The 19,923-nt window shown below is 34.8% G+C and overlaps 1 protein-coding gene across 16 annotated transcripts in view; it reads left to right on the top strand.

Annotated features, from left to right (window-relative positions):
* The window catches only part of LOC139500969 (uncharacterized), a 159,224-nt gene that overhangs the window by 80,960 nt on the left and 58,341 nt on the right, over positions 1 to 19,923 (top strand). For all 16 annotated transcript variants that reach the window (XM_071289946.1, XM_071289938.1, XM_071289915.1 and 13 more), the window contains 9 exons: positions 330 to 504; positions 1,055 to 1,212; positions 2,572 to 2,732; positions 3,213 to 3,351; positions 3,686 to 3,876; positions 4,428 to 4,587; positions 5,021 to 5,104; positions 6,869 to 7,090; positions 7,675 to 18,597. In XM_071289946.1, coding sequence (XP_071146047.1) covers positions 330 to 504; positions 1,055 to 1,212; positions 2,572 to 2,732; positions 3,213 to 3,351; positions 3,686 to 3,876; positions 4,428 to 4,587; positions 5,021 to 5,104; positions 6,869 to 7,090; positions 7,675 to 18,597 — 12,213 coding nt within the window. The remainder of the gene's footprint in view (positions 1 to 329; positions 505 to 1,054; positions 1,213 to 2,571; positions 2,733 to 3,212; positions 3,352 to 3,685; positions 3,877 to 4,427; positions 4,588 to 5,020; positions 5,105 to 6,868; positions 7,091 to 7,674; positions 18,598 to 19,923) is intronic.

A 19,923-nucleotide genomic window follows, 5' to 3' on the forward strand; every position in this document is an offset into this window, starting at 1 on the left:
CAGTGCATAAGAAGATTTTTCTTCCACTTTCAGAAAATTCCGTGAATTTTAGCTTTATAGGTAAAATGTACCAATATTGAGTGAGAAATCAAAATTATGTCAACACTCGTAAACTAAGATGCTAAACAAGTAAAACAAAGATGAAAGCCAGAGCGAATAATATAAGCAGTGATATGACCAGCACAAAATGTAAGGCTTAAGATTTGAATAGTTTAGTTCTTAAGATAGGACAATTATTTGTGTGTCTGTTTCAGGTTTATACATGTGTATATTCATTTTGCAAGTGAAGTTAAAAGATGGTCAATTTACTGTTGTTTTTTCTTCTTTAGTTTATGAGTTTAGAGCCAGGAAGGAGGGAAATGTTTTGGAGAACTGTAAATGAAGATGCTGAGAAGCTGATCACAGAAGTAGGAGAGACCACACATGAAATGAGAAAATTACGGGGAGAATTAGCCGAATGTAACCAAATATTTCTAAGTCTTTCAGCAACTGCTCAAGAAGAAGGTTAAGAGAAATTAATGCTAGATGTCAAGCCTTTTTTTTTTTTATCCCATAAACTAGTTAAACACAAACAAAAAATGAATGATGGAAAATTGAATAATTTGCATGTATTATATTCACAGATGATTTCACAACTTTTTTTTTGTGTGTTTATAGGGTATATTATTCATGGATTATTGTAAGATATATTACAAGCAGTTTGTGGTATTTATTCCATATGTTCATTATCTGTGTTTTATCTACCAGTGATTATTACATATTATGCAATAAGTCTGTGGTTTGTATTTTATATGTTATGTTAAGAATACCACATATGTTGGTGATACATTAAAAAAAATATTAGTAATAAAACAAAAAGAAATGGATTCCACTTTGAAAAGACATATTTATTTCAAGATGCTCTTAAACTTGTGACTTATACAACTTGAATAACATTTAAAAAAAAAATCAGAATTAGTTGTGGAGTGCTAAAACTGTCATTTGAATACAAATTGTAATGTATTAAAGGTTTCTTTTAGTTTATTTATAACATTATGGTGTATATATTTTACAGAATCACATAAGACAAAATCTCCTGATCAGAAGCTTGTCCATGAAGTTGATTCTTTTAATAAACGTTTCATGGACTGTGAACAGGAGTTGATGTCGAGACTCCAGGATCATCTACCTCGTGACAAACTAGGTCTTCGTCATATCGTGGAACAACAAAAGGTTTGATTTATTAACAGAACTTTAAACAACATACTCTATTTAGAAAACACTTAGCTAAGAATGTTCTTTACAGCTTTACATTAATGCTAGCAAGACAAATCTTTGTTTGGCTTGCTTGCTGTGTTTGTATCCGTGTTTGCTCAAGCATGGTAATTAAGATAGGCGGGGCTTCAGCTTGTATACATCATACTTAGATTTTATTGGACGTTATGTCTGAGGTTAAGGACACTTAATTTTAAAACATCACATAACAAATATTCTCACATGTTTTCTCACCTGCAAAAATACAATAATTTGTCAATGAAAGAAAAATATAAACTTTTTTCTTGTATGAGGCTGAGAAACTGGCCTTCAACATTAATTGACCTAATATTGTTTTTATAACATATCAATCTATTAGTTCAGTCAGTTATTTCCATGTCTGTCCTTTGATTATGCAACTCAAGAAAATATTCTAAAAAATGGAAAACAATTGTATCGAAAAGAGAAAATCGAGTGCACCTTTTTTGTGTTAGGGTGTGTTTGAGATGAATATTTTGTCTTGAAAATGTACAAAACAAGAGTATTTGATACACCAGTCCATCTCGCTTCAGACTCTATCATTTTATATAGCAAAGCTACAGGTTGACTTTATAACATAAAACAAAATCACAGTACTAAAAGATGAAATATAGGGGTCAAGTGAAATACCTATCCAATGGATCACAAAATCAGAGTAGGTGTGTTTGAATAGCTATTTTACTAAAAGTGCTTGACGACAGTCTTTACGTTGGATCTCTGAAAAAAAAATTGTCTTATGTTTCCACGATTGTGAAAATGAACTGGCTTAATAGGAAGATAATTTCGACGAAGTAGAATCCTGTCTGTATTGTATATTTACAGGTAAGGAAACATGTGAGAATATGTGTTGTGATGTTTTTAAAATTTAGTGTCCTTAACCTCCAACATAACGTCCAATAAAATTTAAGTATGATGTATACAAGCTGAAGCCCCGCCTATCTTAATTACCATGCTTGAACAAACATTGATACAAACAAAGCAAGCAAGCCAAACAAAGATTTGTCTTGCTAGCATTAATGTTAAAGCTGTAAGATTAATTAAAAGTATGTTAAGATACAAAATATAGATGTAAAAATGAAAAAAAAATTAAGTTAAGTCAGCTTTCTATAGTCTGAACATTTTTTTTTTTTAAGAAACAAAAAAAGGTTCCATAGTAATGTTTGTTGCATTAATTGCAAACATAACCAAAGTAAGAAGTCAAGGCTATGGTTTCTTTGAAAAAAACAGCAAACGTAAGATATTGCAATAGAATAAGAAAATTCTCCAACAACTTGTTTAAAAAATTCTGTTTTACCTCAGGTATGGGAGGCCAATGCCAGTGAGTTAGAGAATGGAGTTGATGTACTGAAATCTACCTATGCAAGTCTTCCACATAAATCTCATATAGCAGAATCAAAATATCATGCTGTGGTACAACGGTGGGATCAGATACGATCTCTCTCACGGGTTTACTTAGATAGGTAAATAATATGCTGGGTTACAATGGTGAGATCAAATATGATCTCTCTCGTGGGTTTATTTAGATAGGTAAATAATATGCAAGTTTTAACCAAGAATTGTATATCAATATCACAATGACCATTATGGATTATTTTTTATCCCTCCCTGGTAAAAGTCACACAAGTGGAATGGAATATGTCCTTTCATATAAGTCAATATGGTGGAGTACAACTAAGGTCAAATGTGAATCTTAGATGGGTAATTATGTGGTTAATATAAACCATTTGCATAACATATGGTTCAGGATTGTCTTTAAAATTAAGTACCTCGAAATGTTGAAAAAATGTGTATATTGCCCATGTAGGCAGAAAAATATGTTAATATGTTGGTTCATAAAGTATTGGAATATTCCAATAGAAAACCTCATTATTTATCAGCCCTTTTAATTTTTACTATGGTAAGATTTTATTTTAATTAAAGTTAATGTTTGTTATTTACAGATTAAAAGCAACCGATTCTTTATTAACTGGAATAGAGCAGATGAGACAGTTAGTAGCAGACTATGAGATAGCTCTAGTGTCACATGACAACATGTCAGCTGATCCAGATACCTTTAGACAAGTTCACGAAGAACTCCAAGTATGTATCTAATACTCTTTGTTTATGATAGCTTACATGAGTGTTTGTATCTTTTTTTCCCTTCAAAGTAAATGTAGATCAAGAATAAGTTTTTAGAGTTACAATTATCCATTTTCTTGCTCTGTTCAAGTGTCCTATAAAAATGAAATGTGTGACAGTAAAACAATAACAGATGTTGGCAATATAGGTTAACCATAATTTTCACTTTGAAGTCATATGATGTTTTTTTTAGATGAACACTTAGTATGCTTTTGACAAAAAGTCAAATTGATGACTAAGTTAATATGTTACTATTCTTAAGCAAGTTCTCATTAACCAATGACTTATTTTCTAGGATTTAGATTCATCTATACAACAGCAGCAGCCAAAGTTAGATAGATTAACAAAAGATGTAGAAAATCTTAGAGCTCTTCTTAAACACTGTCGACCAGGCACATCTCGTCACAATGACCTGGAGACTGTTGATAAGGAGGTTGATGGCCTCAGACAACGATGGGAACAGATCATATTACAAATTGTGGAAAGGTAGTTTTACTATTGAAACCTAAAAATGAACAATTAATTTATTGAACTTATTATTGAATGTGGCTTCAACTTTAGCACAGTTTCTAGATTTGACAGACTTTTTATATCTAATTTTTTCATCTTTAATTAAATTTTGAAACTGGCTTTAAATTACAGAATGTTTCAAAATGTATTATTAGTTGAGGGGAATTATATTTGGGGAAATTATTTAAGGTTCTTAAAATCATGACATAAGGAAAGTGTCTTATTGTCTATAAAACTCACTACCAATCTCAGTTATATCAGTTTTAAGCAATACATGGTGAACTGTGACCTACCACCATAAGAATTAGTTCTTTACTAACTAGTTTAGTCCATATTTTATCAAACTGATGCCATATAATTTATATGTATTTTATCAAGATAAAGAAATGTGGTTTTATCTCTTCAAAATATTGACCTATATAGAAATTTTAAATGGACAAATTAGAATTATGTTTTAGCTTTTGTCAATTGATTTTTTAATTGAAAAATTGAAAATTATAACTTGATTGTTAAATCTATACTTACAGGAGAAGAGTCTTTGAATCTTCCTCAAACTTATTATCCCTGTATACCAGTGGGGTTAAAGATGAACAACAGTGGATGAAACGTCTACAGATGAAAATTAATCAATTACCTCCCCTTACAAACAATATCGAGGAAGTCCAGCAACAGATAGAACCATCAATGGTGAGGTTCTAACCACAACTAATCATATGTTCCTCAACCATCTTAGTTAGGCTTACACAATATAACATACAAAAGATTGAACCATACACGTATGATGAGGCTTCTTCTGTATGACAGATATAATTTCCATCATATGAAATTTAGACTTCAATGATATTTTGTCAATGAGTTTAAAGTGATATTCTGAAATTTTTTAACTCATTGGTGATAGTTGATAAGGAAGTACAAAATTATATTTTTATGCTTTTCAATTCAATTCAGTGATGTTATTTCTATTTTGAAAATGGTATAGATTTGACTTTTATAAATAAAATAAAAATTGTACAGAACAAAATCCTTGAAACCAGTTGTCTTGTTTTCTGTTAGACAAAACATTTGCTTCACTTATTGAATAAAGAATGATATTGTAACCTGTTTCTTATTTGTTTTTTAGGCAATATACAATGGTCTTGGAGAACACCAACACCAGTTGGAGGCAGTAAACAAATATGGAGGACAATTCATCAGAGAGGCTAAGGTAAACTATTAATCTAGTAGATAACAGTAGAGTATATGTCTTGTTGGTATGCAAGTGATAAAGTGAGTGTCATCTATGTAGTATCTATACTAATTCTCTTCCAAAATTCTTTACTTTTTTTCTCTCTACAATTTTTTTGTTGAAAAGAGCCTTGATTTCAGGGTTTTTGGCTTACAGCACAGCTTTTAATTTGGGTTTGCCTTTCTTAGCGCAATTCATGCACGGCTTGACTACTTCCTTCTTCCATCGATTGATGGAGGGCAACCCTTGGCTAAGTAGTCGCTTACCTGTTATTGGTTTCCATGTAAGTAGTCGCTTACCTGATGTGGTTACCATGGCGTCGATAGTCACCCAAACTGAAGGAGGTGAGATTTTATCTATCTAGTATGTAATGTATTATGCTAAACTATAACTATGCAACCAAATATTATATTTGTACACTATATATATGAATGCTGTGACTAAATTATATAGGTTATAAAGATGTTAATAGATTTCAATTCATGGATAAACAAAGCTACTGTATTTGCTGTTATAAATTTGATCAATTTTCATCCAGCTATAAATAGTGTTTAGTTCTTTAAAATCATCACGGTATGGTTTATTGTGCTGACAACTAATATACTTATGGTTTATACCTTTTCTACTTATCAGTAGAAATGGGATGTTATCTAAAAGTTCAATTTTCTTTTTTTTTTGAGTGTGAAAAAATCAGAACAATTTTGAAATCTGGTTTTCTTCATTTGTTAATTCTAATTAATTTGAAGAAGATATTTAAAAAAAAATCAAAACTAAATTTACAACAAATGCAGTATCATATTTTGGCATATATTTCCAAAGTCATCAGGTTACTTTTAGTAGTATGGTTGCAGATTTAACATGGCTTTGTAGTGATCATGATATTGCAGTGCTTTTACTTTTACTATACACAATAAAGTAGTTCCATAGCTAATACATTATATGATGCTACTTTTGCATGTGGCAAGCATGGCTTAATGCGTTTTAGTCTTAGCTCCTTCAGTGACAGCAAGTTTTAAGGCAAACTTATCAATCCAAATAATAATACAATACCATTTTATCAATGGCTAAAAAAAGGTCAGATCTGGCTGTTAAATTTTGCTATAGTAATTAGCTCAGTGGAATTACTCATATTTGGAGCTTTTCTTCAGTTAAGGATCTGGAATATCCCCTTTATTAAAGATATATTGGCATAGAGAAATTGGGAGGATCTCCGAAATTCTGTGAAATCTTTTTTTGTCTCTTTTATATAAACTGTAAAATATATTCAACAATAACTGTGTATTTTATTTACAGTTTCAAGTAATATTATATAATTGTATTGTGCTAGAATTATTAAAATGCTAACTAGATATTGCTTGATTACTGGTTTAATATACAGCTTTATAACACATGTTGAAAGTTGATATATTTTCATAAAGATGCTTCAAAGGATTTTTTTTTATCACCAAGAGTATATGAAGGGTAGCACTTATTGCTAGGCAGGATTTTGGGTCATGCACATATTTAACATTTTATGAAAATAAAGGGTGATTTAGAGTTAAAAAAAGTAAATTTTGCTAATTAAATTTTAAGATTCCTTCAATACATGAATTTAAAGAAAAGTAAATTATTTCATTAGCTTATATTTGAACAGAAATATAAATTATGCAAATTTCAGTGATAAAAGCATATAATAAATGTTATTTTTCCCACAAAATTTTAAGCAATATTTTTCACTGAGCAATATTGTAACTTTGATTGTAGATTTATGACAGAAGATTACGTCAGTACAAAACTTCTTTAGAAGACATTGATGCTGCCCTCGTAGAAAGTATGACAAAGAAACAAAAACGTGAGGATGGAGCCGAGCGAGTGAAAACAGAACTTGATATAGTCAATAAACAATATATGGATATGGTGAAATGGATTAGTCACAGACTGAAGGAAATTACCAGGATTTTGTCTGAATCAAATGTCAATTTGAAGGTATAGAATAGTAACTAAATACTTGTATGATACTCACCCACAAATATTTTAAAATAAAATTTATGTAAGTAAATGTGAATTACACAAATTCAACAAAACTGAGGTTTTTTTATAAATGAAAAATATGAAAATAGTAAGAAATTGGAATTTGGGGCTACCAATACTTCATAATCCTGGTACAAAGTCTACACTAAAAATCTAATGTAATTTTGAATGAAGTTTTCATGCAATTGTCTCTTTTAACAAAATTTACTTTGCAATTATTAATGGGTATTGTTTATAATGTTGTTTTACAATTTTACAATTAAAAGAGTAATGATGTTCCTTCTAATCTAAAATTTTCTGACAGCTTTAGAATTTCTTAAACCAAATACTTCAAAAATTCACTGGACATAGTAAAACTTGATGCTTTTTATAAGCTGCATGGATTTTCTTTCCTTCTAAAGAATCCTGAAAATTCTTTCTATAGTTGGGTTCTTAATTGTCATCTTTAACTGTTACAAATAAGTTGCCAAAAACTGAGAAATAACAGTATGCAATAAGTGTTATGATAAAAAACTGACTTACATTATTATCTTTTGTAGTTCCAAATGGTTATAGATGAAGAAATTCCATTATTACGTACATTCCGTGCAGAACTTGCCAAGAGATCGTCCATGTTAGTTGATGAGGATATGGAAGGATATTTTCATCAGTTATCAGAATTTGAAGGATACCCAACACCAATGACAACCACCAATGGTTATGGTGGTAAATCATTTGTCAGTAAAGTTACAGCTATGGTGGATCGACCAATCGGAACATCAACTCCACGTATGGATAAAAGTGAAAGTACCATGGACAGTATGGATGTAGATGATAGTCCAGGAGTCCAGAAAAGAATGATATCACCTCCACTTTTAGCACCTAACAGGTTGTCAATGAAGGTTGCTAGTATTACAAGTGTGCAGGCATTACACCAGAGTGCTCCACCTGAAGATCACATGTCTAACACTTCTCAAATATTGGTGACAGTTAAACAGGAATGTATAGCACCAAGTCAAATGACATTGTATGTGTCAGCTATTCTTAATCCTCAGACAGGAAGACAAGTTAGTTTAGTGGATGCTGTTAAATCTGGACTGTTTGACTCTAGAACAGGCTTTTATGTCGATCCTTTAACAAGTAGAAGGTTATCTCTACAGGAAGCCTACAGTAAAGGTTATATATCAGATGGTTTACTGCAGCAGCTGAACTCATCTTGTGGACTTACAGATCCTGTAACAAATAGACAAATTACATTATTAGATGCCATGAAGAAAGGAATATTTGATCCTGTTAAAATGACTTACAGAGAACCAACCTCTGGCCAGAACATTCCATTACATCAGGCTGTGTCTAAAGGTCTGATCTCACAACAAACTGCAACAAACCTAGGAGGAGATGGGGTAACAGTTACCACTATCACACAGTCCCAAGCTGTGTTTGGTAGTGCTGATTTATCAGTACTAGAATCTGCATTAGGACTAGCTGATGCTATAGAAAAAGGTCTGTTTGACTCGTCCTCCGGAAAAATTATTGATCCTTTATCAGGAAAAACTATGACGATTCTAGAAGCAGTTGAAAAAGGACATTTAAATCCATCAAAGAAAGAAATAAAGGATCCTGCGTCAGGAGAATACATTTCACTAGTAGAAGCTGTGAGTAAGGGACTAATTGACCCAGAATCTGGATTATACATGGATAGGTCAAAAGGTCAGAATTTACCGTTAGACCAAGCTTATCAGAGACAGTTATTAAGTAAACCACTTTACCTTCCAAAGGCCATTGTAGAAGGATCAATAACAGAGAAAGGTCACTTAATTGATCCAAACTCTGGTCGTGTGATAACATTCTCTGATGCACTGGATAATGGTATTCTGGATGACAGTACAAAATGTGTGATGATTCCATCCTCAGGAGAGGTTTTCTCAATCAGAGAAGCAATAGAAAATGGTATCCTTGATTCACGAGGATTGTTTGTATCACCTGGTGCAGAACCTGCTCAACCTATTGCATCAGCTGTTCAGAAAGGCTACTTAAAATTGGTCAGTGAAGAGGTCCTTTTAGCAAGACCATGTATCAAGGACTCAGTAACAAATAAAATGTTAACAGTACCAGAAGCAATGCGAAAAGGTATAATAACAAGCAATGGAGATTTTGTCGATACAAGAACTGGACGAAGAGTACTACTTAGAGCTGCAGCCAGTCAGGGGTTGGTAGATAAAGATGTGGTAGAAAAATTGACACGTGATACATCCATGAAAGATGCAAGCGGCAAAAATGTGTCCCTTCTCAAAGCGATACAGATTGGAATGTTAGATCCAGATCGAGGGGAGATAACTGATGCAAGAACAGGAAGAGTAATGACTCTGAACAAGGCAGCTAAGGAAGGAATTATATCAACAGATGATGCTCAGACTGTGCTAGAGGTTCTAAGTCCAGCTATTACATATACCTCTGTTCAAACCAAACTACAGCCAGGTAATGAAGAGGTCAACTTTCGTCCAATATCTGTATCAGAAGCCCTCTCCCAGGGTTTGTTGGTGGAAAGAACCGGAACATTTCGCGATCCTCACACAGGGTCAACAATGCCTGTGGAGGAAGCAATACAGAAGGGACTATTACGACTGTCCACAGAATGGCCGCCAACATCTCTTCAAGAAGAAAAATACGATGAAAGCTCTGAAGAAATAGAATTTGATTCTTTTGATTCTTTACCAGAGCCAGGAGCTTCCAAAGTTCAATCCAAGATAGTAAGGAAAGGAAATGAGGGCTTCTCCTTCACATCAACAACAATTTCGAGACCTGCCATTGCTGAATCGGTGGTGAGCCAGACTCGCCATATTGAAGTACAAAGCATCACCGATCCACGTACGAAGGAGAGGATATCTCCACAAGAAGCAGTTAAAAGAGGAATATTAGATCTATCAAAAGGATGCTTTATACACCCACTGACTGGTCACAAATTTACCATTAATGAAGCCATAGCTAAAGGTCTTGCTACTGGACGAGAAACAGACAAACCACATACATCTGATACCTCGGTCAAAGAAATACGCTCATTTGCAATTACTAGTGTCATTCATTCAAGAACAAAAGAAAAAATATCTGTTTCAGAGGCTGTCAATCAAGGAATTCTAGACAGAGAAAGAGGACTGTATATGACATTTGATCAACAGGGCAGAAGAGTGTCTATACCTATCAGTGAAGCTGTTGATAGTGGATGGGTTCTAGCTGAGGATGTTAGCACTATGCATGTAGCTAAAGGGGACATTCTCAAAGAAACAAAAACATTCCAATTAAAAAGTGTCAAACATCCAATTACAGGGAAATTTGTCCCCGTCATTGAAGCTGTGAAAGATGGTATCTTAGATGAAGGCAATGGATTGTACATAAATACAAGGACTGGTGAGAAATTATCTGTATATGATGCTATTGAGAGGAAACTTATTGAGGCTGAGCTGACATCAGTCACATCTAATGATGAAGGAGATGGAAGCAAGATGACCACTACAAAAATGACCACACTCATGGTATCCTGGGTTGTACATCCCAGGACTGGTGAAACCATATCTATACAAAAAGCTGTTGACGAAGGAATTATTGATAATGTAAATGCACAGTACATCAACATTGTGACTGGAGAGAGGATGTCTATCAATGATGCAATAGACAGGAAGTTAGCTATTGCCACGTCAAACATAGAAACTGCACAAGATCGTCATGAGATATCAAGTATACACATTACTGATGAACAAGAGACATTTGAAGCTACATTGGTAGAGGAAATTACTGCTGAAACAGTTTCTTATAGTATCAGCAGTGTGATTGACCCCAGGACAATGAACATGATTTCTTATGATGATGCCGTGTTGAATGGAATATTGGATATATCCAATGGACTGTACATTAACCCAGGTACAGGAGAAACTCTTCAAATTAACACAGCACTTAACAAAGGTCTAATCCATGCTGATGTCACAGGCAGATCAAAGGAAGAAGAACTACTACATAGTGCTTTCAGTGCTGGAAATCTGCCATTCTCATTGAAGAATGTCACTTCTGTGATCAATCCTAAAACCAGAGAGCAAATATCAGCTGTAACAGCTATCAAGAATGGTCTTATTGATGCTGAAAATGGAACTTTCCTGGATACCAGAACAAACAGTAGAATACCATTGGAAGATGCATTAAAACTAGGCTTCATCAGCCTATCAAAATCTACAGATGCTGCTGATATTGAAAGGATACAAAATATGTCAATGGAAGAACCTGTTCCACCTTCTATTACAGAAAATGGTATCGCCCCATCTGTGGTTGATATAAAACTGGAGCGATCGGGAGCTAGAGATGAGGATAGGATGAAAAATGACAGTTTTGATGAGGTCCTTAATTACACCACAGATGTTGAACAGAGTTACGATGGTATTGATGGTGATAAAGGAAGGACACCACAACTTATAATGGAAACAACAGAAACAACAAGGACTAGAGGTGATGTCAAGACTCTTAAATCGCAATCTGTATCAGCACCGTCTGGATTCTCATACTCAGAGGCTCTTCATGTAGGTCTTATTGATCCAACATCAGGGAAAGTCAGAGATCCAAAATCTGGTCAATTAATTACCTTAAAAGAAGCCATTGATAGAGGAATTGTTGACACTGATAAACAAGCAATGTTAAGTCTTACTTTGGATAGACCTGTCACTCTACAGGAATGCTTCAGTAGGGGATTAATAGACAGCAATACTGGTCGTGTCAATTATCCAAAATGTCAGCAACAAAATGTCATATTGGGGTCACAATTTAGGTCACAATTCTCAAAACCAGGCCCTTTGAATCTACTGGATGCAGACAAAGCACAACTTATTGATGAAAGAGGACAGTTATTGGAACCAATCTTAGGAGAGAGGATAACAATTCAGGAAGCTGTAAATCGTAATATTGTTGATGGAAATTTGGTTCTTATTGTTGATGAAGCCTCTGGAACCAAACTGCCACTGAAGACAGCTTTACGACAAGGAATTATTGATGGAAAAACATGTGAGGTGACAAACACTGCCACTGGAGAAGTAATGCCACTCTCATCTGCTATACAACAAGGACTTGTTGTTGACTCACTGGATCAGAAGAGAGGAACGGTAATGGATTCAACCACAGGAGAAATTGTTCCCATTGAACAAGCAATACTTGATGGAAAACTGCGCTCTGATGAAGTCACTATATTGGATACAAGAACTGGTGAGATGATTTCTCTGGATTCAGCAATGAAGAAAGGACTGTTTGATAGGAAATCTGGAAAGATTAAAGATTCCAAGACAGGAGACAAAATGACCGTTCAGGATGCACTGAAGTTTGGACTACTAGCTGTTGTTGGAGCACCTATTCTTGCAGGGAAAGTAGTCTACGATGCTGTAAAAAGTACAAAAACTAAGGGACCAGTTATAAAAGAATTTACAGAAACAAAATCTAAAGGCCCAATTATTACAGATGTGACAGAACAGGAGAAAAATAAGACTGAAACAATTGAAAAATTAACATTGAATGGGGATGGAGAACCCCAAACTACTATTATATACGCTAAACCTGGAGATCGTATCAAACCGACAATGAATCTTCCTTCACTTCAGAAAAATGAACCTGATTTAAATGGACCTGATAGTTATGTGGTAAGTCCTGACAGAAGTAGATTTTCTCAGAGTAATACTTCTGAGACGCTAGATTTTTCTCATCCTTCGCTGCATGTAAAGCCTTCTATGGGTGTTTCATTTTCTTCCGAGGTTGATGGATCTTCTTTTTACAAGCCCTCCTATCCTTTATCCTCCCCTTCCTCAATGGTGAATGGTGACTCCAAACCTTATGGAAGCAGAATTTCTGATAGTATTTCTCAACAGACAACTAATACAAGCTTTACAAGTTCTCCATTTATATCTAAGGATGATCTGACTATTGATTGGAGTGCTGGAAAGGTCATTATAAGGTCAACTGGAGAAGTAATGACTGTACCTCAAGCAGTACAGCGAGGTCTGCTGGATTCTGACACAGTGGAGGAACTTGCAGAATCAGCTGATTTACAATCCAAAACACCAGCCATAGATGTTAACTGGGATGAAGGAACCATAACTGTCAAAGAAACAAGGGAAGTAATCACAATTGATGAAGCCGTCAAAAGAAAATACATTGATTTATCAACTGCACAAACATTATCAATGGTGGTAGGAAAAATACATGATGTTGAAACTAAACAACCAAAAAAGGTTTCACAAGTAAAATTTTCTCCAGCAGAATCAAAGACTATATTTCATGAAACAAAAGTCATTACTGAGGAACAGAAGTCAGAAAGTTTACCTAGATACAGTTCATCATTGAAAGGAGAAAGAGAGCCTGTATCACTAAATGAACTTGTTATGAATGATAAAAATGTTACACTTAAAGGGAAAATTACTGTTCAAGGGAAACATAAACCTGTTACTGTTCAGAAAGCTATAGAGGAAAAGTTAATAGACATTGATAATTCGTGTGTTCTAGATCCCAAAACAGGAGACTTAATTTCATTGAATGAAGCAATCAGATGTGGAATATTTGACCCTGAAACAGGAAAGTTAAAACATACTGGAACTGGAGAAAAGATTACGTTGAGAGAGGCCTTTTATGAAGGTCTGATACCACAACCAGGATTTAGTGTTACTACTTATCGTGAAGTTCAAAGTGAGATTGTTGATCATCACTACTCCATTAGTGATGCCATAGAACAAGGAATGGTGGATGAGGGAAGTGGTACATTCAGAGACCCCAAAACTGGAGAAGTTATGTCATTAGGTGCAGCCATTCATGAAGGTTTTATCAGTCCTCCAACATCTCCCCGTAGAGAAATTGATCGTGCTGAATATAAATTCACAAAAAGTTCACCTGTCAAAATACGGCCAAGATCAAAGGAAAAAGCACCTACAGAAAATCGTTTGTCATTCTCTCAAGCCTTGAACCGAGGCCTGATTGATGTGGAGAGTAGTAAATTTACTGATCCCTCCACTGGTTCTAGAATTGCTGTACTAGATGCTATTAGAAAACAGTTGATTGACCCTGAAGATGAAGTGCAGGAGACACCAGAGGGCTTCACTCTGACAGCTGCATTAGCTGAAGGAGTATTTGATGACTCAACAGGTGAATTTACTGACAGAAAAACGGGAAGAAAGCATAGTTTACAAGAAGCAATTCGTTTAGGATTTATCAGTGGGGATAGCAGTATTTATGATGTAAAATCCGGAAAAATGATGACTCTCACAGAAGCATTAAACACAGGAAGAATTGACCCCAAATCTGGAAAATTTATCAGTAAAGATTCTTGTATCAGAATTTCTTTGAAGGATGCTGCTAAAATGGGTCTTGTTGCATTTGTCGGTGCTCCTATCTATGGAGCTATGAAATTAAAAGATTACTTCACCAAAGATAAGCCTGTATCTAAAACATTGTCAGTATCTCTTGACAGATCTGTTCCAATTGATGTGCAGTCTACTGTTGTAACTCGTACTGGTCCTGAGAATATAGAGATAACAGAATATAAACATAAACAAAACAGAGATGGAGTGGGTGATTCTGATATCTTAGAATCGTCAGAAAAAGTTTCCTGTAAAGTACATATTCGTGGTGTGAGAGATTCAGCAGGGAGGAAGGATGTCAGTCTTGATCAGGCTATTAGGTCAGGCATTATAGACACACAACATGGAACATATAAAAACTCACTGACGGGTCAGGAAATGAGTATAAAGGAGGCTCTAGATTATGGATTCATTGATGGAAAGGTTATGGATAGTGTGACAATGAAAGAACAAACTTCAAAATCTGGTGTCAGTGCTGATGTGATGTTTTCAGAGAAAAAGAGAATGTCCATTGTATCAGTTGTCGATCCAAATACAGGACAAGAGCTGAAGTTACATGATGCTGTTCATAAAGGTGTCATTGATCATGATGGTAAAACATATTTTGATGATGAACATGGAAGGATCATACCCATTATGGATGCTGTCAATCAAAAACTTGTTAGAGTTAAAGATGTAGATTCTGAAATGAAAAGCACAGAGCTTTATGGTGAATCAAACGAAGATACAATTACTCAAGTGAAAACATTAAAGATAAACACGGTTGTTGATCCAGCTACTGGTGACAGCATCAGTCTTCAGGAGGCTGTCAAGAGAAATATCTTAGATCTACATGCTGGTGTTATAGTAAACTCTAAAACAGGAGAAGAAATACCAATCAGTGAAGCTTTGAAGATGGGATTAGTCAGTGGTGAAAACTCATCTAAAACAGAAACATTTGAATCAACCAGTCCTGACACACTCCATCTCAAATCTGTTTTTGATCCTGATCAGGGACAGTTCATTCCAGTCAAACTTGCCATAGAGAAAGGCATCATCAACCCAAAAACTGGACGTTATAAAGAAAAAGATGGAAGCTCTATTCCAATAACTGAAGCTGTTCATGAAGGTAAAATTAAAGCAGATCAGAAAATGGTAAGATCACCATCTTCTGCAGAAGTCATTACTGAAAGACGTACATTTAACATTCAAACAATTGTTGACCCTAGAACTGGACAAACAATACCAGTGCCTCAAGCTGTTCAAAGTGGAATATTGGATTTGAAGGCAGGAATAGTCACAAATACTCAAACAGGAGAAAAATTAAGCATACCTCAAGCCATTAAACGTGGATATGTGCGAGCTGATTCTGTATCTGAAGAGTTAGGAGGTCTTGATGGTAGCAGTCCTATCAATAATGTTAAGTCTGTCAAAGATCCAAGGACGGGAGAGTGGCTGTCAGTAGAAGAGGCAGTAAATAGAGGTGTCTTAGATGGTGGTCTATGTAAATACCTGGACAAGCATACTGGTGAAACACTGGAGCTGGAGGATGCTGCCAGGAAGGGGTGTGTACAGACATTCCCTTTTGTGACAACTGTTAAACGAGACTCCATGACAGTAAAAGCTGTTATTGATCCTAAAACGGGTACTAAGATCCCATTACAGGAGGCCATCAGGAAAGGGATATTTATTCCAGATAAAGGAATTGTTGTTAATCTGAGAACAGGAGAGAGACTTCCATTGTTAATGGCAGCAGAAAAAGGTCTGGTAGAAATTGCAGCTGGTAGTTCTGACAACATTGTAACAGTAGGAGATACCATGATAACTGAAGTCAAGGATCCATTTACTGGCAGAACTATGTCACTTGATGAAGCTTTAAAAAGAGGAATTGTAGACAAGGATAAACATGTCTACTATGACCCTAAGACAGGAGCATCAATGCCACTGGAGGATGCTCTAAAGATTGACCTGATTACTGGAGAAAGTTTACAACAAAATGGTAATGTCGACAAGGAAACAAAAGATGTGAAGCAAATAAATGTCACAGGAGTACTTGATTCATCAACAAACAGACAGCTTACAGCTGATCAAGCAATACAAAAAGGAATCATTGATGCTGATATGACAAAATATTATGACGCTAAGTCCAGGACATTTATACCCATGGAACAGGCTTTACAAGCTGGTCTAGTATCTGGTGTCGTTCAGACAATTAAAACAGTGCAGACTAAAGTAAAATCAGAAAAACCAGCCATTACATACAATATATCCAAGGTCATGGATACATCTCAAGGTCAAATGATTGATGTAGCTGAAGCTATAAATAGAGGCGTTCTTGATGCAAAGGGTAACTATAAAGATACTCGCAGAGGAGAAACGATGCCATTATCTGATGCAATGAAGAAAGGAATGGTATTAGCCACAGAGGTTGATGGTAAAATATCAATGTCGCCTGCCAAAGCTACAGAGAACTACACATTTAATGAGGCACTTAGAAAAGGTTACATAGATGAACAAAGAGGTTTGTTTACTCATCCAAATACAGGAAAGATTTACACTGTTGATGAAGCTGTTAGAGCTGGCATGATTATTGCATCCACATCTAAGCCATATGAATATTCAAGTCCAAGGGAAGATGGGACAACCATGTCATTTCAGCAAGCTTTTCAACAAGGAAACATTGATCCAAAAAACGGGCAATTCGGAGGCAGGGACAGGAGAATCCCCATGTCCATTGAAGAAGCACTTCATAGACAGTTCTTGTCTCCGGTAACCAGACAAAACACACAACAAGGGGGATCAGTAGTGTTATTGAAAGCGAGCCCTCACACGGCAGATCGAGGAGCTGTTGTATACACAGACATAGTTGATACAAAGATACCGATGGATAACACAAGATATGATGAACAAGTTACCATGACTACCACAACTGTACCTGGTAATACTGACGAGAATAGAAGTGAGCCTACTTTATCTGTTAGTGAAGCTCTTAGAACTGGAAAAATTGATTTGGAAACTGGAACTTATCGTTACCCCAATACAGGGGAAATAATGTCTGTTGATGAAGCTGTGATTTGTGGCTTCCTGTCAATAGATAAAGTAGAAATGATTGATGAAGATGTTCACCCTAGCAATGAACAATCACCAATGTCCCTGTCAGATGCAATTACCCAAGGACAGATTGACACTGATAAAGGAACCTTCAGTGACCCTCGATCTGGAGATGTTATGAGTCTCCAAACAGCTTTACAAACTGGTTTCATTCAACCAAAAGTCACTTCTGATAGTGAAATAATTACAAGTTCAGGAGACCAGTATACAGTAGTTAAAGAAGGATCACCATTTTCACCAAAAATGGATGTTAAAGTCATAAATGGACAAGTGGTTTCAACAACATCAACTGAAATTCAGATCACATCTGGAAGTGCTACATATGTCACTAAACCTGGATTTATGGTGGATTCTAAGGGCAAAGTCCTAAACACTTCTACTGGAGATATAATGTCAATATCTGAGGCTGCAGCCAAAGGGCTTATCTTCACAGAAAGTACTGAAAGTAAATCAGAAGTACGATTTGCTGAAGGTAAAATACCATCATTAGAACAAGAGCAACAAACTCAAACTGAGAGTACAACATTCTTCACAAAGCCAGAGTATAAAGTAGATTCTAAAGGCAAGGTAGTGAATACAAAAACAGGTGATATATTACCATTGTCTGAGGCATTAGCTAAAGGGTTAGTTTTCACTGAATCTGCTGTGCTTAAAACAGATTTACATGTATCTGAAGGAAAAGTTAAGCAGCCACTAGTGAAGGCTGATGTTATGTTTGCTACTAAACCTGGATTTGTAATTGATTCCCAAGGAAAGGTAACACAAACAACAACGGGTGATTCCATATCTTTACCTGAAGCAATAAAGAGGGGCTTGGTGTTTACTGAAACCACCAAACCTTCAAAGGATCTGTTTATTTCTGAGGAAACAGTGGCTCCAACTGTGGTGGAACAACAAACTGTCAAACTACGTTCTAAACCAGTTAATGGTAGAGCTGTGGACCACAAAGCTGATGAATTTGATAGTGGGATGAAAGGGACTGGTAGAAGATCTACGGACCGCTCCACTCCTTTTGACGAGGTGAGTGTAACTAATGCATGGTTATTAATAGCTTTAAATAGTGTAATGGTGTGTATGTTGTTATATATTGGGAGGGATATATTAAGTCATACAATTTCTGAAATTTAAACGAAATATATGAGTTATGTTTAATAGTATGCTGTGTGAGTGGGTCAAATAAGATAAGCTTTTAAAAAAAAACACGCTATTTTATGTTTTTTATTTTTTTTGCTTTTATTTTTAAATAGATGTGAGTTCTTTTAAGACTGAAATGTATTTTGTTTGACATGTTTAAATGTTTTATGGTATCTGAGCAACAAAATTAGTTTAAAAAAATTATACTTCCATAATTAGGTCACTTATATATAATATACAAATAATTGATCACCATTTCTACTGAAAATTAAAAAAAACTTTTGACTCGTAATATTGAATTGTTCATGGTTCAAGAATGATTTTTATCAAAAGACAAAAGATTATATGCAAAAATAGGAACAACTTATTCCTGAATTACTTGAAAATTAAGGTATTTTCTTGCAATGTTCAGTGTTTATGATATTAATTATTTTTATGTCCCACCTATGATAGTAGAGGGGCATTATGTTTTCTGGTCTGTGCGTCCGTTCGTCCATCCGTCTGTCCCGCTTCAGGTTGAAGTTTTTGGTCAAGGTAGTTTTTGATGAAGTTGAAGTCCAATTAACTTGAAGCTTAGTATACATGTTCCCTATGATATCATCTGTCTAATTGTAATGCCAAAGTAGAGTTTTTACCCAAATTTCACGGTCCACTAAACACAGAAAATGATAGTGCATGTGGGGCAACCGTGTACTATGGACACATTCTTGTTATATATATAAATATTTTATTATTATCTGTTTTGTTAAATGTGATTATACTTTTATTAGTTGTTTTGTTGATTGCAATTACATAGTAAGTAGTTGTTTTATTTGTTATAACTTTTATCATAATTAGTTGATTTTTTTTATTACAATTGTATTATAATTAGTTGTTTTGTTGATATGGTTGATATTTACATGTCTAGAAAGGTTTATACTTTGCATTGTACTGGGGCATAGGAAAAATTAAGTCATTTTGATCTGAAACCATATGATTTTGTCTTCACCAATTATCTTTGTACAGCCATATAAACCCAAAAATCAGGTTAAGATAAAAATTTGGCTCCTCAGAAGAGTACATCCTTTATAAAAAAAAAGGCTAAAAATATCATAGTTCACAGAAGAGAAATCATCAGTTATAAATCTCAACTAAAACTTATTACCCTTTACCGTTGTAATATTAATAAAAGGAGATGTGGGGATTATATGATATGATATTGTTTGATTATAT

Source organism: Mytilus edulis, chromosome 1 (genome assembly GCF_963676685.1).
Source record: "Mytilus edulis chromosome 1, xbMytEdul2.2, whole genome shotgun sequence".
In the NCBI taxonomy this organism is placed as follows: domain Eukaryota; kingdom Metazoa; phylum Mollusca; class Bivalvia; order Mytilida; family Mytilidae; genus Mytilus; species Mytilus edulis.